The sequence below is a fragment of the Copidosoma floridanum genome, unplaced genomic scaffold (genome assembly GCF_036245765.1).
Source record: "Copidosoma floridanum isolate Cflo_tuat_1 unplaced genomic scaffold, Cflo_Japanese_pri ptg000017l, whole genome shotgun sequence".
Lineage (NCBI taxonomy): Eukaryota > Metazoa > Arthropoda > Insecta > Hymenoptera > Encyrtidae > Copidosoma > Copidosoma floridanum.
The window spans coordinates 10884108-10907017 of NW_028321894.1; the positions used below are offsets into that span (position 1 = coordinate 10884108).

Consider the following 22910-nt stretch of genomic DNA (forward strand, 5'->3'; position numbering starts at 1 on the left):
TAGTTTTCGACCGAATACATCAACACTCATTTTGATACTAAAGCAAAAAATTGTGCACATCAATATATATATCCTCCTTCACGAAGCTCTTCGATGATAGATAAAATTTCATTGTCAAGACTTGTATTTCCTGCCGACTTTTCAGCTATTAATAAGCGTAAGCGATCTACTAACTCATTAGGATCATCCCAGTGTGTATAATCTACTTGTTGCATTATTCGAGCAGTTTTATAATGAGGTAGCAGCGATCCACCTTTTTTACGAACCGTGAGATCGAACATTGGAGCAATCATTTTAATAAACTTATTACTATTATGGGTTCGTATAGCTCCGTTTTTTTTAAACCCTTTTCTGTGAACATTTGATATTTTTAATAATATGTAGTATTTTTCAAAATCCTCCTGTGTCAACAGAGATTCATTAGGATGCTTTTTGATGAGTAGCTCCATTAATCCCGGAGTCATTGGATACTTTAAATCATATATTTTGATATGATTATTTTCAAATTCTATTCGCGAATCGCCAAGTTTGTACAACTCATTTTCTTTCCGCACTCCATACTTTAAATCTAATAAATCTTTCTGATTTTCATCAAGTATTTGTAAATAAAAATTATTTAATGAATTCTTACTAATTTGCGCTGAATCAACTGATTGATTCTGAATAGTATTATTTAAATCAGTATCATCATCACTTTCACTAATGGCAGACTCGAATGTTATATCACTGTCACTAAACTTTTCTCTGTCTTTTGGATGCTTTTCTTTATCAACTTTATTATTTTCTTCATCGTTTTTATTATAGAAATAATTATGAGTAACAGAATTATTACTATTATTTTTTCGTTTTTTTGTTTCGGCAACAATTTCCATTAGAGGGTCTGTAATTGGTTTAAAAGTTTCACTAAGCACTTTTTCAGCTTCATTTTTCCCAAACTTCAATAGTCTATACTTTTTTTTAACAGCCTGACGTGCCTTCACTAACTGATGTAGAACATCTTTCTCTTGTTCGTACATAATGATAATGATGCTGACGATGATGATGATGCTTCAATGTCTTGCGACTGACTGTAATGATTGCACTAGGTATGTCCTAAATGTACAGCAAAATTATCAAAACCTTTTCTGTAGTGACCATTATTCATTTGTTTATCTTTATTTATAACAACAAATCCATGTTTATCATCATTCCAGCAATTAGAGCATAAATTTTTAAATTGAATGTATGGCATGTCAGAGTTTACATGATCATTATACACATGCTTTAAATTAACATCATCTTGACGGAATAAAACTAAAAAATTAACGTTATCCCTTACAAGATGCTTTGGGACTTGAGCATATGACTGACAAAGATAGAAGCAGTCAACATTTTTGGGTCTACCCATACAGAAAAAGGCCTTTACATTGTCTTGTTTTTCACAAGCTATATTATCAAAAATCATTATAGAATTTGGTAAAGCATCATTGGGTGAAACTACAGTCTCATGTTCGCTGAAAGGTAAGTATTTCACACCCTCTATGGGCTCCAATAAATCTTTTAAAAACTTGTATTTTGGCTGATGCAGCGATTTAGAATACACATACACATTCTCAAACTTAACACCATTGGGATGCACGATTAAAGCCAATAAGCTATTAGTTTTACCACAATTAGATGGACCGCAAAATACTGCGCGAATACTATCGAGGAGTAGTTCACCATGTCGATTTGAACGCTTTTCTTGTTTTACAATAGCGTCAAAATTCGGAACTTGTAATTTTATGGATTGTTCTTTGAATTCCATGTCTACTCGGTATGAAGGATGAGTGACAACTAATCTTTTAATTGATTAGTATATCGCTTTTATATTTTGAGCTCTTTATTGTAACGAATTCGTCTACTATAAATACATTATTTGTTTTCTCGAACGCTTAGTCATAATTCAACCTCTGAAGACTAATCATCATCATGTACCATCATGATCATGCATCGTAAGAGAGGACGAGGTCTTGTAAATAAAATCATAAATTCTTTACCAGTAGAGCTTCATTTGCCTGGATACCAGTATTGTGGGCCTGGTACTAAGCTTGCTAAGCGTCTTGCTAGAGGAGATCCAGGAGTTAATCCGCTGGACGCAGCATGTAAAGAGCATGATATAGCATACTCAAAAAATCGACAAGATTTAAAAGCCAGACGCGAAGCAGATAAAATTTTAGCTGATAAGGCTTGGCAAAGAGTTAAAGCTTCAGATTCAAGTATTGGTGAAAAAGCAGCAGCTACCTTTGTGACTGGCGCTATGAAGCTTAAAAGTAAATTTGGTATGGGGCTAAAGAAGGAGAAGAAGAAGAAGAAACATTGTATTAACAAAAGGAAAAGAAAAAAGAGTAGCTTAAAAAAACAAGGTAGTGCTTTAAGTGCAATTATTAAAGCTGCTTCACAAGACATGAATACCAATAGCAAAAAAGCTCAAGATGTTATTAGTAGTGCTTTGAAAGGTGCTCGTACTGCTGTTAAAAAATCTGGTGGTAAAAAGCATGTTAAAATTCCCCGCATCTTACGCCTTCCTACTCAAATTGGTGGAGCTCTACCTCTGATACCCTTGTTTGCTGGTTTGAGTGCAACAGGTACTATAGCCAATGGAATAGCAGGAATTATTAAAAGCATCAATGCTACTAAGTCAGCCAAAAAGAAGCTAGCTGAGAGTCAGAGACATAATCAAACCATGGAAGCTATTGCCCTCGGGAAAGGTCTTTATCTCAGACCTCATAAAACTGGATTAGCAGTCTATTTAAAGCCTTACGTTGGAAAAGGTTTAAAGAAAAAAAAAAAAAACAAAAAAAAAAAATCAAAAAAAGTTCAAAGCAGTAAAATTACCTGATCGAGCTCTGACCAACATAGATTTGATGAAATATTCTAAAATCTTAAAAATCCCACGTTTTCGTGGAGTATTCATGAGAAACAACTTACCTGTTGATGGCCCGCGGTTTTCTGAAACAGCTATAGTAAATCTTGATGATAAGAATGGACCTGGAACTCACTGGGTAGCTTATCGAAAATGTGGTAATAATGTTGTATATTTTGACAGTTTTGGAGATCTTCAGCCACCTATCGACTTAATATTATATCTAAAAGTTAATAATGTGAAATATAATCATAAGCGTTATCAAAAATTTAACTCTTACAACTGCGGTCATTTGTGCTTAAAGTTTCTTTCAAAACAAATATAACTTTCTTACATCAAGAGAAACCTCTTAGTTGTACTTTGACAATGATGGAAGAAACATTAACATTAAGCCTTTCTGGTACTTCTTCTGTTTTAGAAGCACAGTATTTTCCACCTATTGAATTATCGCCAAAACACAGCTACGTTCTTGGCTTAGTAGAACTTTTGTCATTCAACTCAATTCCAAATATTGATGAAAATTGTAATAAATTTTACGTTGACAATCAAGTTATTGTATTACCAATCGGTAGTTATGAGATCGAAGATATTAAGTCATTTTTAATTAAAGTATTACAACCTCGCAACATAACTCTTGATATTACGCCAAACAATAATACGCTTCGAAGTGTTATCAAGTGCAGCCATACCATTGACTTTAGACCTAAAGATTCTATAGGGCGTCTATTAGGTTTCACTCAGCGAGTTCTTAACAATAACACCACTTATATTTCAGACTTACCTGTAGCTATTCTAAAGATAAACGCATTAAGAGTTGAATGTAACATTACGAGAGGAGCTTACATAAATAGCAACAAAGTGCACACGATTCATGAATTTTTTCCAGCAGTACCACCAGGATATAAAATTATTGAAGTTCCTTCACAAATAATTTATTTACCGATTATTGGACGTATTATTGATCATATTCAAGTACGTATAGTAGATCAGGACGGTAATTTAGTTAATTTTCGTGGTGAAGTCATAACTATAAGATTGCATATAAAACCCTCTTCATAATCGGTATCATTTATAATCAAACAAATCATATAGGTAGCTCAATATGCACTCCAGCACTCAGTCAACGACGAGCTCTCAAACCGTTGAGACGTCAGAAAAAACAGTCCATAAAAGCATCGAGACATCTAAGAAGACAGCCAACACGTCGAAAACTAACTCATCAAAACATACAGTTTATAAAAAGTCTCGGTCTAAAAATAAAAAGCCCTGGTGGAAACTAAATTGGATACTTTTTTGTTGTATACAAAATGGACGAGATTCTAAGTATTCAGTCTCCAGTTGCATTTGACGAATCAATTGCGCACTATGAGATTCATGCTCATCAGCCGTATGCATCTTCAATATATGGTAACAGCGATGAAATTCGAATTTCAATTCAACATCAAGATTTGTGTCTTCTACCATCCAGAAGTTCTTTACATGTTTATGGAAGATTGGTCAAAGCAGATGGAAATACAGCAGTAACAAATACTGCTTTGATAAACAACGCAATCTGCCACTTATTTGAAGAAATAAGATATGAGATAAATGCCATAGAGGTCGACAAATGCAAAAATGTTGGATTAACAACCCTTATTAAAAATTGGTTATCACTTCGTCCTGATCAAAAATTTATGATAAATGCTGGTTGGCTTGGTGTTGGAGAAGAAGCTGATGATCTTACAAATGATAACGGCTACTTTGATATCATGCTTCCACTGAATATGATTTTGGGTTTTGCTGAAGACTATCGTAAAATAGTTGTTAATGTAAAACATGAGCTTATAATTACAAGAGCAAGAAACGATATAAATGATGTGTTGCAAACTCCAGTTAATGCTAATGCTGCTGATCCCACAGCCGTAGAAACTTGGGAAGACTTTAAAATAGTAATATTGAAGCTCGAGTGGCTTATGCCATATGTGGTAATGTCAGATTCTCATAAAATTCGTTTATTAAATTATCTGCAAAAAGACAAGTTTATACCTATGAGTTTTCGAACTTGGGAATTATATGAGTATCCCCTGTTACCTAGCACATCCAAACATATATGGACAGTTAAAACATCAAATCAGTTGGAAAAGCCACGTTACGTTATTTTAGCCTTTCAAACTAACCGTAAAAATCAGAAAAATGTAAGCGCCAGTATGTTTGATCACTGCAACATAAGAAATGTGAAACTCTACTTAAATTCACAATATTATCCTTATGGTGATCTGAATCTTGATATAACGCATAACCAGTATGCATTGCTATATCATATGTATGCTAATTTTCAAAATTCATACTATGGCAAAGATTGTACACCTTCACTGGGCAAACAGCACTTTCTCAATCGAATACCTTTAATCGTCCTCGATTGTTCAAAACAATTGAAAAATGCTCCAGTAGATGTGAGGCTAGAATTTGAGTCGCATACAAATTTTCCTGCCAATACGTCAGCTTATTGCTTAATTTTGCACGACCGTATAGTTCAATACAGTCCAATGAGTGGGGATGTCAAGAAACTTGTGTAGATATAAAGTTGATTCAAGGCTTTGCTAGCATCAGTTTATTTTCAACCACAATGAATAAAGGTCGGAGCAACAGCTGGAGTAAAGAAGAAGCAGAAAACAAACGACGACAAGAAGAGTGGGAAAAATTTATGAGAAGAAACGAGAAGAAAGACATAAGAGTTGATGAAACAAAATCTGCGGAAAAATCGAAAGATAAAGACTGTAAAATTGTCTGAAAATTAATATGTTTAATAAGCTTTAGTTTAATCAATATGTCACATAAACCGTGTACGAGTAATTTTACAACTAATGTTAAGTATCAAAAAATCCCAACTAAGGATGATGATGATAGAAATAAGAAATCTGGGCTGAAAAACTTCATCGATAAATATTCAACCAACAAAGGATCTTGTCCTAAAAATCAAGGTTACGAAAAAATAAAAAAGCAATAAAATTAAATACTATAATTGTGAAAGATGGAGTATTTTGTGGACGTGCAAGGTTTCAAGAAACCGGGTAATGATTATGTGCTCAAAGAATTGGCTATCCTCCCGCTCAATACTAACGATGCAGAAGCCCAAGTATTTCTTTTTAAAGCACCCTTCAGCTGGCGAAAATTACCTCAAAAGTATAAACATGAAAATTTATACCTTGAACTTTGCTATCATGGACTAACCTGGAACTCGGGAAAAATTAAGTATACAGAGATAGGAAATATTTTACGGGAGAATCTTAAAAATGCTAAAAAGATACATGTCATTGGAGATTTAAAAAAAAAGTGGCTTGAAAGATTTGGCTTTAAGGTCACTGATATGACAGACTATCCACCGTTCGAACTCCCAAGATTGGTTACTACTTGCGTACATCACAACGGAGCCTACAAATCCATGTGTGCTCTTCATAATGTGAAGCGAATGAAAAAATTTTACTTTAATATGGAATGGGTTGATGATGATGATGACGATGATAATAATAATAATATAGAGCTAAAAGAATGCATTGTATTTTAAGAACAACATGTTTAACAAAATCGTTTTGTAAATCATGTACATTTTTTATTTAATATAAACTGATTTTAAAAATAAAACAAAAAATGTTTAACAATTATTTCCCTACCACTCCACATCCTACATTATCATGCAACGCGCTCGCTAACACAAAAAAAAAGTTTTGTATCCATATAACTACCACGTGCACAAGCTGCACACGGTTTCGCACATTCAAACAGCGCGCGCAAATCAACGCTGCAGACGACTTACGCACATTGCATCGCGCGCAAACTCAAACTGCGTTGCACGTCACCAGCTGGCGCACGCGGCGCTACAGGCGCTAATGCACATTGCGCATAAACTCAAACAGCGCGCGCAAACTCAAGCAGCACTGCAGCTGGCGCACGCAACCTTAAGCAGCGCACGCACAAGAAATGCGAGGAAGCCACAGCTCCTGCTCGCCCATTGGCTGCAGCAGGGACCACTTTACCCGAAAAGAGGGGCCCCTCGCCGCGGAGAGGGAGTGGGCCGAAATCGCCTGGCGACTCGAGCCCACCTGGGCCGGAATCGCCATAGCTTATCTACTAGAACAGATTTCTTACTTTTACTGAAAAAGCTGTAACTAAAACACAAGAACGTTTCGTACTATTACAAGACAAACTTAACGAGCCATGATGGATCTCAATCAGTTTGGCCGCTGTTCTACAAATTGCCGAAAAGTACCAATTTTACCTCGTTCTCTGATAATTTTTTACTGGCATCTTCATAACCATTTTAAGTTCTTATTTTAATAAAATACGGGTCTTATAATTCATAACAACTCTATAGAATGTTAACGCGTCCAAATGCAAACTGTTTAGTACGTCAAAAAAAGGTTTTTCTAAAAAACGGCTCTAAAGAGGTTGTTAGACCTTATAGAGCCCATTTTAAGTTGAATTTTCTTTGTTAATTGTTTATCTAATAATAGTTCAATGTTTGCACCTTACTTTATTAAAAGTATCCTGAAAACCTATTTAAAAATAGTCTATTTTCACAAAGTACCAGTGGCGTCGCTGACTTGTTTGTAGGCTGTGCCTTTTTCCTTGCAAAGCTGTCACAGCGTCTTCGATTAATTAGTTTTTAACTGATGTGGCAGGTAAGATTATTAGTATTTTTGTATATAAGCATTGTAGATTAATAGCTATTTAATAGTATAAAGTCACAATTGTAAAATATCACGTGACAACAACATTCTAGTAATAAACACAAACGGCTCCAAATATTTAATTACACTGATTGTACTACGTAACTTCGTTTTTGTTTTTGTTACGAAATTCTTGTATACAAAAAATTTTTTTTTACAGCATACTAGAATTATCATTGCAACTGAAATATGTACATAACAATTTTCTTTTAAGACCATTTGCTGATGATTTTCTGGGTTCTCATGTAGTTACGTTTTTTGTTAGGCTCAAGGTCTATACCAAAAGTTTTAGTGGCCCAGTCTAGGCTTATTAACTGAAAATCTAATTTACTCACTTGAGTTGTTTCAATATGTCTTAGGAATGTACCAACAGTTAGCTAAATGCCTAAGAATGCCTTTAAAACTAAAATTTTCTAGTGTTTCAAGACATTTTTTATTTTCTTACGAACTACTTTTAATACATATTCGTGAATCATATTTTAGTGTAAAACTTGCTAGTTTTTTTTTTTGTGTTAATTTCTTGAAGTATAATTTAGTGCTTAGGCAATCAGTTTTATACAGTGGTCTGCACCACATGATACTGAAGGAAGTTACAGAATAGGAGGTTTTTAGTTGAGAAGTGTGTGTATGGCTTATTTGCGATTGCTTATTCTAAAATATTGATGACAGTAGAACTGCTTTAAATAACAAAATGTTTATTAATTTAACTGTAAGCAAGGTGTGAGTACATTTATAAGCCTGGATCTGAACAGCAGATATTTTTCTCTATTAATATAGCTCTTATTCATTGACAAAAAACAGAGTTTTTATGTACAGAATGTATTTTACTGTTAAAAAACAAAAATAGAAACACTATACCTTAGTTGACTTAGCCATAGTTGATCCAACCACAGTTTGAGTTAGCTAACATTGCGATTTACAAGAAATGAGTAACGCCATGACAAAAACTGGTATATTTTTTATCAGGAGGCTATAAAAAATATCAAGAAGTTTTACGGAAAGGCTATAAATTTAATTGCAAACAAAAACCCATGTATAAAATATTTTTTCAAGGACATTAGACAAATCCATATTATATCCATATAGTAACATTAAAAGAAAATTCTTGTGATGTTATTTACAAAACTAAAACAAGACAATATTTTTGAAAATAGCTTGAAATGATTTTTCAGTTTAAGGCATTGTTAATCTGTTTTTGTGTAATATAAAATTTAAAAAATGTCGTGCACACATTCAAATAAACAATTAACATCTTAAAAAATTTAATTCAATAAACTCAATGTAATGAGGCTGTTAAAGCAAGCCACTTGCCTTTGTTAAACCAATTTATTTATAGAAATCTGTTGCTTTCAAGAAGTACTTAAAAATAGGTACAGCTTTTTGACTACATGGTACAAACTTTACTGCAGGTGAGCACAGTTAGTTGGTGTGCCACATACCGTTTTTATAGAATCCATTCTGAAGGCAGTTCAAAAACAGGAGGGGAAAACTAAAATCAGGATCAGGCTCAAAAACCAAAGGTGGCTATCATTATTATTAAAGTTTTCCAGTTGCATAAAGGTGTTGTATACTATGACTGACTGTATTTGCACTTGTCCTTATCACAAAACTACAATATTTTTTGAAATACTTACATTATCAATGACTTTTCTCAACATTCCATTCCATTGCCCTGTTTTCTGATTTAATGATCCATAAACATTATCTGCTTGTACAGAAAATGTGTAGTTGAATCCTAGCATTTTACTTATTTCGTATATAATATCAACTGCAAATCCTTCATACTGATCGTTGCCAGACATTTTTGATACTGTTTCTTTTAACATACCATAAGGTTTTGTCTGTAATATATTAAAACAAATAATGTGAGGGTAAAATCACTTTCTTGTTTGGTGTTTGGAAAAAATGTAACTTTTGTGGCAGAAAATTTTGTTTTAATAGAAATCAGTGTTATACACGGCTTTTGTATGCAGCTATTATTTTATTTTCTTACATACAAGTCATACAATCAAAATAAGCTTACTTTTTTTAATAATCATACATCAATTACCCTTCAGTGTCTCATACTATTTCATAATCATTATGATCTATGCAATAAGAGAAATATTGTAATTCAGTAATATACTTATTATTCCTGCATATTAGGAATTACAAAAATAAAATTGTTTTTCTTTCGAAAGTATTACTTTGTACTTCAACATAATATTAATAAGTTTCATAAGTTAACTTTTTAGGTGTAATCAGTTTGTCTGAAACAAATTTAAAATAGGGACTAAAAGTTGACTCACATCGTGGCATTACGTATATTAATAATAAACCAATGGATCATGTTGCGAGAGACGCGTTTTAAACGAAGTCCCCTGCGTATATGGAGAGATGGTGCAATTAATCACTAACATTCATAAAATCGTATACACGTAAGCACCATATATAAAAATTATGTGAGTAATATTTTGGTAGCTATAGATAACAAGTTATTATTTTAACTAATATTTTTTTTTTTTCTTAAGATGTTGCAATATTTCTTTTAGTTAGTCAATGGATCTTCTCTACTAAAACTAATGGACCATTAATGTATAGAAATATTGTAAGATAATGCAAAATACTCAATATTTTGAGAAAAATTATTTAATTGCAAGTGAAAGTTGGTAAACTATATTGCACTCATACATGCATACGAACTTTTCCGTATGCCAAGAAAGTTTAATCTACGGTTAAAGTTTATACTTGGTGAATCTTTTATAAACTTGCATGGCATGGAAAAAAATGCGCATCAAAGCATGGGTACTATGTAATTATTACAGATACAAAAAAATAAATAATTTTGCTCAAAATATTTCGTATAGTGTCTTGATGAGTGTTATTTTAAGTCTTTTTTTCCATAAAACAATTTTGAAATAAATACAAAGAGCATATAGTAATTTCTTAAGAATACTCTCGTGTTTTATAATTAACAAGAATAATATTATAAAGCTATTGCATTTAATAATATATATTAAGCTTATGTTAGAAAAATGACTAAGATCTATTTCTATGTGTACCTCAATAATTCTGTTTTTCTTTAAAAATCCTGTAAAAATTGTTATGTTGTGCCCATAAAACTTTCTTTTTTAGACTTTATTTTTATTTTTTGGAGTTATGTTGTACTAGAGAAATTTTGAAGCTGACTCGAAATAATTATAATTATTTTTTTATTCTGCTGTTTATTTTACCGTAATATTTTAATAAACTTATTGTATAATTTCATTGTATTGAATTTATGGTGTTACGTACAGACGATAAAGGAATATATACACATATGTATACTATAGCTCAAACAAGTATACATTTTCTACTGACTTCGTACTGCGTGGATTATCCAAGTATGTACATACACACTTAGGCAGTAGGATATATACAAGCAACAGCTGCTATGGAGTACTTGTATGGTAAGCAAGCAAAAAGGGAAAAGGTGTTAGTGTATAATATAAGGTATGATGCCCAATACTTGGACAAAACTAAAATTCAAACCGATACTGGGGCAGTGAAAAATCAGCCATTGTAGCAAATAAAACTGAGATATTTTAAAAAACGTAATAGATTAGTAGCTCTATGATTATTATTGATTATATACTTGAATTTCTTAATAAATTTTAAAAAAAATTAATAGAAGCGAATGATTCTAAATTTTACCTCAGGCACCATAAGAGTGCGATAATTTTTCTCTGTTTTCTAAGATTTTCATAATTGGTAATGCTCGTTAAAATTTATTCAATGCATTGGTATGCATAATGTATAGTATTGTTTTACAACTTTTACATTAATTAACAATATTTCTGATGTAATCGGGAACAAAAAAGTTTTTTAAAATTTAAAATTAGCTGTCCAAGTACACCTCACGATTTCGTAGTAGTTGGACAAACGTGGAACTCTTGTACATACAGATAAAGTATGGGCTCTGAAAAGAGAAAAAGTGTTTTAAAAAAAGAGTCAAAGAACGGAACAGAACAAAAGTGGAGTTCATACAACAAAAACAAAAATGAGAAATAAGAAATATTATGATGTTACTAAAAAAAAATCTTAAATAACCAAACTAAAAAAATCAGTATGATTGGTTTTACACTATCTCACTGATAGAACAATTGAAAAAACTGAGTGAGAACCGAGGTGACACCTTATTTGAGTTGGATAATTCATTTGCAATTGAAGAGATTTTCAATAAGTACTGGCACCTTATGATTTATACAACTGTAAAATCGTTTAAGTTAGTATAATCTAAGAACTGCTTTCCAACTTGTCCAAGTATTGCAGCATTGTCCAACTTTTGATTTTCAAGGTTGTCCAACTACTATGACAGTCGAGAATAATTGTCTAACTACTCCGATAAGTTGACATCTTTACAAATGTACGATAACTATTATTTAAAAGCTGTTTTACAACATTTTACGTGTGTTATATAACCCTAAGGCATCCCAATTACAAGTTGGTATTTAAAAAGTATGTAAGTATTTCACATTAACTTCGAAACATAAGCGTTAAAATTAGTTTCGAGGAATCTGTTTAAGTATTGGGCACTTTACCTTAGTCTTATGCAGTGGTAAAGTGTATAAAAAAAAATAAGAAAGGAAGAAAGAGGTATCACCAGTGCACAAAGAGTGGCGAGCAGAGGCAGTGCATGGAGGAGAGTAGTCATAGGTCTTTCTTGTTCTCTTGTTTTATAAAGATTTTTCTAAGCTTTTTTTGTAATGTTACATTTTTTCTTGCCTATTTTTCTGAATTAAACTTAGCATAACAAGCACGGTTTGAATGATTAGGAAAAATTAAAAATGTTTCACTGCAAAAGAGAAATTATGGATTGTTAATTATAAAATAACGAGTGTGTAAGAGTAGTATTTCAGTTGCAAGAAAATGCTTAAAAATTATTCAGCATACACTTTTTATTACTTATTCATGAAGGAGTACATATTTTAAATGAAGTGATTTATTTAGACATATATATTCTATTATAATATATTTTATAAGTTTTTTTTTATACCCGTTATACCTTTGCACATAAAATCACGAGGGTACCTAGCGCATGGTATGCTAAGTAACAGCTAGAGCGCTTTTACGCAAAAAAAAAACCTCTTACACAAATAAAAGATCAAGAGAACAAAAGAGTTTAAATGATTTCAAAAGAGCAGTCCCTTCTTAGGCTAGGATCCGTTCAGCGGTGTTATTTAGTAAAGAGACATAGAAGCAAGAGAGATCCTGACGACGTCACCAGTCCCCTTTCATTTAGGACTCTTAAACAGCACTACCTGGACAAGGGCGATCGAGCGTCAAAGAAAGTCAAGCAGACAAGCCAAGGGAGTCACCATAATTTTGGAGTCTAAATATAAATAATGTAAAAAACTTTTACGTTTCTTACTGGAAGATCGATACTTCTGTGTATACCCTATAGTGGTGGAGTTCCTATAGTAGATAGAAAATGCTTATTTAGGGTAAAAATAATCTGAGAGAGCCATTGTAGGTTGTGCTAACGAACCTTTAGAGATCTAAATGAGTGAAATCTACCAAGAAATCAATTAAACTATTGTCACCTTGTGTAACCTAGTGGTTTTATCACAGGAGCATTTATTTTAAAAAAATGAGAGAACTTAAATTAAAAAATTTCAGAATTTGATCATTTATGAAAAATTAGTGGCGTTAAATGTACTTAATGTCCTATATAAATTTTATAGTAATCTTCTTATTTTAACATATTGTTCATTCTTGCATACATATTTCATATAACTTTCACTTTTGTGTGCGCTCATATTAAAATAACCTTTCTTTGTTCAAGTTATTGCAAGTTCCTTGTTAGTAACTGTTACTTGTTAAATCTTATAACAATCAAAAGTTTGTTTGATAAAGCAATTAAATTCAGTTAGTTTTTTGAATGTATACATTATAATTGATGACCGATAATTCTAGTTAAGAAGGTACGAAAGTTTAATTATATTTTTGTGTTCGAAATTTCATTGCTAAATGAAGTTATAAACTTGAAAAATTGCTGTATAAATTGCAGATATTCTAAGACTATTGGACAGAAATACAAAGTTTCTTTTGTTTTTCTTTTACTGATTAAATCGACGATTAAAGTTACCTAATTTTGAACTAGGTAATCAACCCACCTTCTGACAGGTAGGTGACCTTTACAACTACGTGTTGGACCTTAATTCCTAAGTTTTCATGACATCAACATATATTAGTCGTCAATTCTACACCGCAATTACACTAAGAGAAAGAATTTGTTGAACTCATTCATCATGTTATCATGTAGTAGATAAACAAAATTAGGACCACTCATTTGAGTATTACTATACTAATTGTTACTTAGTCATTAAATAAAGTCTACAGTTAGCAACTAACCATGGGCCCAAGCCTCATAGCCTCATTAGAACAGAGCCACTCAACCTATAGAATAACAAGGCCAACCTCTCCACTGCCCTCACTCTAAGACTATCCCTAGCATCAGAGCTACAGCGATACGGAGGCAAAGCTAGGACTCCATGATTTAATAGCTGGTTGTAAGGTGCGTTCTTAAACATATTTACCAAAGCAAACAAAGTTCCTCCCTGTCACTCGTATTCTTTTTTTCACGTGGTTATGAGCACAAGCTAAGCCTATGGTGCTCATGGCTTTCATATATTCCCATGTTCTTGTTCTGCCATTGTCCGTATGGCTGCCAAATTAGTAAGCCCTACGTTGTTTCACTCTTGTGTTCACCTGCTCTGCCATCATACTTCTGTGCTGATTTAAAACGTGTGCGGCTTGTACCCTAATTAAACTTTAGGGTACCAGCGCAGTACCAGATTCCAAAGGCTGGTGCGATCATGGGCCTGACCTTGTGCAGATATTAGCACACCATTTTCTCTTCCAATTTTTTTTAATTCTAGTAGTGCTCTACTTTCTATGCTCTGTTCTTTCTTTTTGATCCTTGCTATCCACCTCATTACCCTGCTTTTATTTTAAAAGTGGTGGTAAAAGAGCTAAGAGACCTAGACAATGCTCAAAGTCGTAGACAGACACGTCTTTCCTTAGTAGTATCCAGCAGCAGACTAAATTCTTTTCCTCCTACTTACTTCCTTCATACTGTGCCTACTCTGTTACTCTACTGTGCCCCAGAGCTTAATCGTCTATAAGGATCTAAAGCTCTCTCCATCTACATGGGTACTGGTAACACTGTAGTTCACCTAAATCCGTTGTTCCACCTAAGACTCTGAAAGCGTGGAGGGGGTACCCTGTCCAGTTCCTCCCAAGTGCTAAGGCGTGTTTGATTATTTGACCTAACATGTGACATATATATGTACATTACTATATATATGCCATATTGTTGACAAGCCCAGCACAGCAGCCGACACGGTATTTAACTGCAGGATGCTGGTGCAAGTGATGCAAATTAATGTTCTGGATTCTGGATGTTTAAGATGCATATACAGATGATAGAGATGTGCTTCGAATATCAATAAGTGTTATCAGATGAGATTGCGGATTTAGGTGCATAGCATATATGCTTAAAAATATATCAATTTATGTATGAAACGTAAAAAGATTGCCATGCCTAACAATGATCTAATTAACATTGTCTTTTCAAAATATGTTGAAGCCTTAGGAAAAATTGCGTTGATATCGTGTGATAGCTAAGTTTTAACGTACTTACGTAGATTTGATTAAAACTACAATCGGTAACTTTCAATTTACTGCTTTTTTTAAAAAATTGTACAATGTAGTCTATGATATTCCTTGATTATTAAAGTGGTAATAAGTATTATATTATAAGTTTTTCAAATTACATATTCTACATCCAGATGCTACTAAAACCAATCTCGGATTCTTTTTGCAATACCTCACTTGGTGTGTCTTCACGTTTCAAACATGTTGTGAGGATCCACTCTTCTCCTACTTTTTCAAAGACGTAACCGTCTGTAATGTTCTATTCCTCTCGTATAAAGTGGATTGCGCCTTTGTCTACAGTTACTTCTTTGTCTGCTGAAAGAAGATTACCATGCAATTAAAGGGTTGTGCATTGAGTTTGTATAATTACTAAATAATTTGTATTTACCTACGAAAATTCTACTAACAAAATATTTCTAAACATACGTACCCTTTAAAAAGAATTCATCATACTCAGAAAAGTGAGACATTTCCTCAATAAATAATTAAACTGTCATTGCACCTTTATCAATCTTATCCCATACTGATTCAATTTTTGTATTTTTTTCTTTTGTAGCAGGACTTTGAGATCGAATATCATCAACTTTAAAGTAAAATGACTGCTGTTACTTTACGCGCGCTTGACAATTGACCTTGAGGAGACCTGACAGAAACTCAGTTACAGTGCCTTTTTTGCCTGTCATTTTTATCAGCCAATGGTGCTAGGCTTCAATGATATTATTCGTTCTGAATTGTTGCCTGTAGACGCAAATATTTTGCTTTTGCGTCATCCATTGGCTGGAAAAATAGTCAAAAAATTTTTTTAATTTAACGTCTGTAGGGAATCATTTCAAACGTCCAGTATCAATGAACTGGAAACCCTCATCCATCAAAAACATTGGCAATAACGCCAGTGCGATCAGCATTTTGATCAGTCTGTGTTTTTCAGGATTCAATCTTTGTTGGTCCCCTGACAAAGCCACTCCTTCGTTTCTTGCATGTTTATAAATAGCCTACAACATTGTACAAAATATTTTATTAATTATAATTATATACATACATTGGAAAATCTCAATTCATTTTTTACGTTACGAGGTAAAAAAGTGCTGCATGTAATTATGAAAACAGACCTATGAAATAATTTTTATTCACACTCTAGAAATCTTGGTTTATAAAAAAATTATCATGAACATGCAACTCGGATCTTGCCAAATATTTTTTATTGCTAATTTGATCTTTTATAACAAATTTTAAAAACTATTTGACGACGATTTTTACTCTTTTCTTTATAGCTTTTCTCAAAAAAAAAAAAAAAATGTAAAGTCTTCTTTATACACAAAAATGAAGTCATTAAAATACAGATTGATTTAATGTTTTAACGTCCAAAAAACACGTTAGCGTCAAACGTACTAAAAATATTGAGTTAGAGGAATTGTGACTTGTTACGTTAACTATCTTCAATGTTCTAAAATAGTAGTGGAAGCTTACGCTTAGAACTTAATTTTTTTAGTTTGAGGAGCTCTTTAATTTAGTAGAAATTGTAGTAATTTTTTGGTACCTTGATAAATAAAAAATGAAAGACTTTCTCATACGTTGAACTATCCATACCATGCGATAAATAAATTGTACACGTTTACAATAACTTTCACAACCACACACATATTCGAATAGGCTTTCCACTTACTTGAGCTGAATGGAACATACAGCCGATTTGACGTACACCGGGGAATACCTCGTTAAAGGCATTTTTTATTGCGGTCTCGAAGTCGGAAATTATTTCGAACGGTCTCAATCTAGGAAAAACTTCACGAATATGCTTCAATACTGCAACATTGGACGTAGTTGTCTTATTTTTCATCAGTGTCCACGCTACAGGTACAATCTATAAATCATGTGTGATAAATTGTACTAAATTAACATGTTTATTTGTGTATTCGTAAATTTATTGCTTATAAATACATCTCAAAATGGCACTGTATGCCACATATAATGCAGTTATACATAATAATAAGAATGCACCGTCCCATTACTGTCTGCCATTATAGTGAAAAGTTGGACTTTATTATAATCAACTTTCAATCTAGGTACGGCCGCAAAGGTTCCCTCAATGAAAATCCTTGTATCTGTGAACTCTTCAAGGAGGCTTGGGTCATACCAGAGAGGATGTGTAGCTCCATCTGCTTTTATAATAAAGGTTTTAATTTTACAAGCTTTTTCGCGGAAAGCATATGTCATTGCAGATTCATCTTTTATCAAGCTTTCGCCAAGATTGCTTATGGTACTTGTACTTGTCAGTTTACCAACGTTGAAATATTTTTTTATTTCATCAGCTCTATGTCTGTACATGGAGTCTTCGATTTTGTTAAAAGGACATAGTTCAGCACCTTCAACATTCCTAAAAAAACAAACAACAAAAAAAAGCTTCAAACACATTATATAAACAAAAATGGTAAAACCATTATACGATATCATTAACAGCTCAACAATAACTCGAAGTATCAACAACTCGACCCGCCAATCGCTGAGGGCTTCACGCAAGTGCTTGCTGTCTTGGTGCTATGCAATGGTAGGAAAAGATTTTCTTTTAGCATATCCCTAACAAGGGAAAGAACAGCCTTCTTTTGATATACCTGCGATTTTTAAGAAGCGCTAAGTAAAGGAAGCGTAGAAGAAAAGACTGTAGCAGGTTGCCATGCGGCAGGCGGATCTGCATCGGCTCGTGGTCCTTGCATAAAAAATGTTGATTCTTATCGAAGTAGTGCCTGACACGAGTAGCACTCCGTTATTCGGAAAAGATGGACGCAGCTAAAGCGTTTTTGCTGGAAGTAACTTTATAATATCTAACTAAATGATTATACACCGTCTTAACTTATATCCGAACCAAAGTTCAGCAAGTCTCTGACCAGGACAATCTAACTCGCATCGAAGGCCATATAGGCATGCGATTATAAATAATCTGATAGAGGAGTGCAAAGAAAGGAGAATAAAAAAGCAGGTGCTTCAGATAGTCAATAAGCTAGAAATTGCTGAGATGAATGGGCTGATGAACGAGGGGATAGAAGATGAGCTTAAGGCTGTACGGAGGAAGGTATACTCAATAACTCCGACAGAGCTGGCAAGTTCGCTGTTGGGCTTGTTAACTCGATACTTAACAGCAAGCAGAAAAACAACTTCGATGAGAGCATGATGATAGAGACTAGCGTCGAATCGCCATCTGAGCCAAACCACTTCGAGTTGTAAGGTCATGCAAGGCCGTAGATGTCTTCAAACTGGGCCCCTGATGAGCCAACATCATGTGGATGTTTATAAATGAAAAGTCTGCTTTGGCACACTATCCATATAGCTTATCTGTCGTAAGTATGTATGCACATCCATCGTACGTTGTCATCTGCAGATAACGAGAAGATTATTATATCCCAATTAATACAGAGGATGACCTAAACAGTTAAATTGGTCCATGATTTCCTCACAGTCAATCCCATTCCAGCCACCATAGCTGCTGTCATAAAATGGTGCAAAAGCTCTTCAGCATGGTCTAGCAGCTCATCTGGCACAACTTTATTATATAGCTGAAATTTTCATTGTTATCAATCACTTTTAGTGGCATTCCTAAGCTTTCAAGAACAACTTAGTGCATTTTTTAATCTGCATTTTGAAATACTTACTGCGTATTCTTGTAAGAATTAACGGAATGATGAACGTGATCATCTTTAAGGACTGGTCCATTGGAGCCATTCATTTTGATGACGTAAAAATCACAACTGAATTTAATATCATCCAGAAAAAGAAGACAAAGAAATACACATGAAAAAAAAAACGCTCAGTATAGCAAAAACAATAGGCCAAATTATCGCGATGCATAAAGGTATACTTCGCATTGTGATCACAGTAAGCCTTGTTCACAAGGTATAGCCAAATCTTCATAGGTATAAGACGCAGTAGTCGTGCTTGCGTTCGTAGCGAAACATCTCGCTATCAGACTCTCTTTAATTACAACGTCATTTAGTTTACTGGGATCATCAGAATTGTCTTAATCTTCTGTGTTTATAAAACAATATGAATACTAAAGAGTAAAAATTTTTTTTTATAACGATTTTAACTAAAGTATAATTGGCAAGTATATCAGCAAAAATTTTTTATTGGCAGAATCGATTTAGTACACCGTGTACTTGTAACACAAAAATTTGTGCACAGCATGCACATCACGACAGACGATGATCCTGAAAACGAGCTTGTCACAAAAGCAAGGATAGCTCTGAAATTTTTTTAATTAAGTGAGTGCGGCTTTAGTGTGGCATACCGTATCCAATGGTTTGACTTGGGAGAGGGATATGAGGTATACTATCTCTTTTATATTACGGACAAAGGAGGACATGGCTGCGTACGTCTGTGGGACTACGAAAACCACGAAAAAACCGTGGAAATTATAAATAAAATTTGTGAAACCCCCACTAAGTCAGCAATTAGTGTAATCAAGGATGATGATAATACGTTTGTATTAAAGTGATGGACGGAATTTTTTCTAAATACCCGTCATTATATAGAATTCGTTGCCCAAGACAAGTTCATCCTATTGATAATTTAATAAAATCTTTAATTCAAATGGTAGAAGTGGAACGCAAAAAAACTTCCAAACAGCTGTTAAGTACATGGGAAGTAATAAAAAGTTGGAAAAGTGATGCAATCAAACCAAATATCGATTTGACATGGAAAATTTTAAAAAATTTTATTGATTTTGAAAATATGGAGGCCTTCGGAGTAGACTTCGAATTTGAAAAATCGCTTAATGACTAAAGTTTTTTTCTCTCATGTAAATATTTTTATGATATTAAACAATAATAAATATTTAACTACTTAAATATATCCTTGTCTTATATATAATTACTGTATGGTATGATAATCATACAAATTACCCTACACGTATCTGCGATCTCCTACCCTATAGTCAAAGACAATTGGATTCCGGTACAGCTCCAATCATCTACTCTGCTAAGGTTCAAGTGATAAGATTTCATTAGATTTAAGTGGATACTCTTGATAAGATTTAAGGTTGTAGAAGTTCAGGTAAGCGACAGTTCTGGCCAGCAAAGTAATTCTAGACTGGGTTTTTACGGACCACCTCGTTACGTACCTATGTGTGATGTGTTTTTTCTGAAAATTCTGCATCCGAAGTACGCTCATCCGTCTGTAAAACATTACATATCGTATTACGTACGTACTACGAAAACTTTTTTTTCCTGCCCTGGAACAAGTTTTATGGACACTTAATTTATAATCAAATTCATTGATTAGTACCTAACTGAAACCTAATTCTTCCTCAATAGCGTTCTTTGTAGCTTAAACTAATCGTACTCAGTCAAAATTTGTTAGCTATAAGAATTAGCTGCATTTTGACCTATTCTTATAGCTAAACCACCCATACTGTAGCTATAAAAATGTCTAAAAAATAGCTAGAACATAGCTGACTGCTAAGAATTTCGAAAAAAAAAAAAAAAAAAGTTTTCAAGAATTATTTTTTTTTCCATCTATTATCAAGAAAAGTAATACTTAGTAACATTTCTAAGAAGCAGAAAAAAATAGTATTGTAAGAGTTTTATTCATAAGTTTACAATAAAAACTACATCAATATTATGTTTGCACTAGCAACAGCATACAGTTTTTTTCTCAGCTTGACTCAAGTGATGAATGGTCATTTACTCTTTCTCACTGATGAGTACACACTGTTCTGAGAAACTATATCATTAACAATAAATATATACATGTAGATTTATTAGTTAGCAATTTTTCCTATAGCTTCAATATATTTTGAAAAGACAATGTTAATCAGATCATTGTTAGGCATGGCAATTTTTTTACGTTTTATACATAAATTGATATATTTTTAAGCATATATGCTATGCACCTAAATCTGCAATCTAATCTGATAACACTTATCGATATTCAAAGCACATCTCTATCATTTGTATGTGCATCGTAATCATCCAGAATCCAGACCATTAATTTGCATCACTTGTACCAGCATCCTGCAGTTAGATACCGTGTCGGCTGCTGTGCTAGGCTTGTCAACAATATGACATATATATATATATATATATATATATATATATATATATATATATATATATCATATTGTATATATATAGTACTGTACATATATATGTCACATGTGAAGTCAAATAATCGAACACGCCTTAGCACTTGGGACGAACTGGACAGGGTACCCCCTTCACGCTTTCAGAGTCTTAGGTAGAACAACGGATTAAGGTGAAGTACAGTGTTACTTGGGTACTGAGCCAACCCATATCTTGTTGCTACGAGGCTACCCAAAATAGTACTAGTTTAGCTGTTAATATAGTACCCATATCTAAGCATAAATAGACGGTGATGTCTTAAGTCTTATACAGTGTGACAAACCAGTTATAAGTGTAACGTACAATATTTTAAAGTAAACCTTAGAATAACGTTATTACATTTTTGTTTTGTCATGAAAATAACTGAATAACAACATCATAATGACTTACAAATAACTGAAAAATAAGCTTAAAAACATCTTATAAGGTGACTGAAATATATCCTTACTACTGATTATACTAAAATGTGCACTTAGTGGTCTAGCAAAAATTTTTACGTTCTTCAATATGTTGATTTAGTAGCATGCTTAATAAAATCTTAAGCCAAACGCTCTTATCTTGAGGTATGATTATGGAAGCTTATCTGTCACAATAAAAAAAAGCCAAAAAAATCAGGATTATCATTTAAATTATCCTGTTTGGCTGCTAGATGGCATTCATAAGGTAAAAACCATGACATAAGTCTTAAATAGAATAATTTATCACAAGAAGTAGTGGTAACTTCTATTCCATGGACAAAGGTAAATTTCATAAGAATATTTTGTACTATTCAAGAATATGATAGGCACAGCCGTATGTATACATCTGACTATGATCTGGATTAATTATGGCCAGTTCTATTTTATCAGCCATAGGATAGCCCATAACAAATAGACATGAGCTTCAAATTTTAATCCCCCGTACCATTAATCCCCCGAATAATCAAATACATGCACATTTCTACCACTGTAAGGGTACTCTTGAAGATTTGTTTTTGTAGTATTGTAAGAATGATATCCTGATTTCCATGATAAGCCCTAAGAATAGCGTTCCAACTGTGAGTGGTGTTTTCTGTATTTGTTATAGAGTTATTATCATTGAAACAGCTCTTTGTAGAGAAATATTATACGATAACCGTCTGAATGAGATTGTAGTGTAGCAAAGTCCATGAAAATTTAATCGTTCACAAGCTGTTTAAGGACTTGCATATCAATTATATAATTTAAGAGCAGCCCCCTCTTCTTAGCTTTGTTCAAGACTCACTAAATGGAATACTGTAGTGTGTTAAAATGTAATAAGAAACGTTTAAAGTAAAAAATTAAAGAATGTTTTTTTAAATTTCTAAGAACAGAAAACTTTTTATTAATAAGATTTATGTTGCAAATCCATGAAGTTTATTTGGTTTAATAATAAGCTGTAAAAAGTAAAGAAAATGTAATGATCCTGAAAAGTACCTTGCATTCCTAACGTCATAAAATAATTATTGGCCATAGAGAGATGTTAACTTTCACTTTTTCACGTAATAATCAGTAAAATGTACGATTCGTTAACACT

The 22910-nt window shown here is 33.1% G+C and overlaps 1 protein-coding gene across 1 annotated transcript in view; it reads right to left on the bottom strand.

Moving 5' to 3' along the window:
* LOC106639240 (glutamate receptor ionotropic, kainate 2) overlaps positions 1–22910 on the bottom strand; it is a 1100929-nt gene that overhangs the window by 399588 nt on the left and 678431 nt on the right. Inside the window, exon 7 of the mRNA XM_089592472.1 lies at positions 9225–9431. Coding sequence (XP_089448598.1) covers positions 9225–9431 — 207 coding nt within the window. The remainder of the gene's footprint in view (positions 1–9224; positions 9432–22910) is intronic.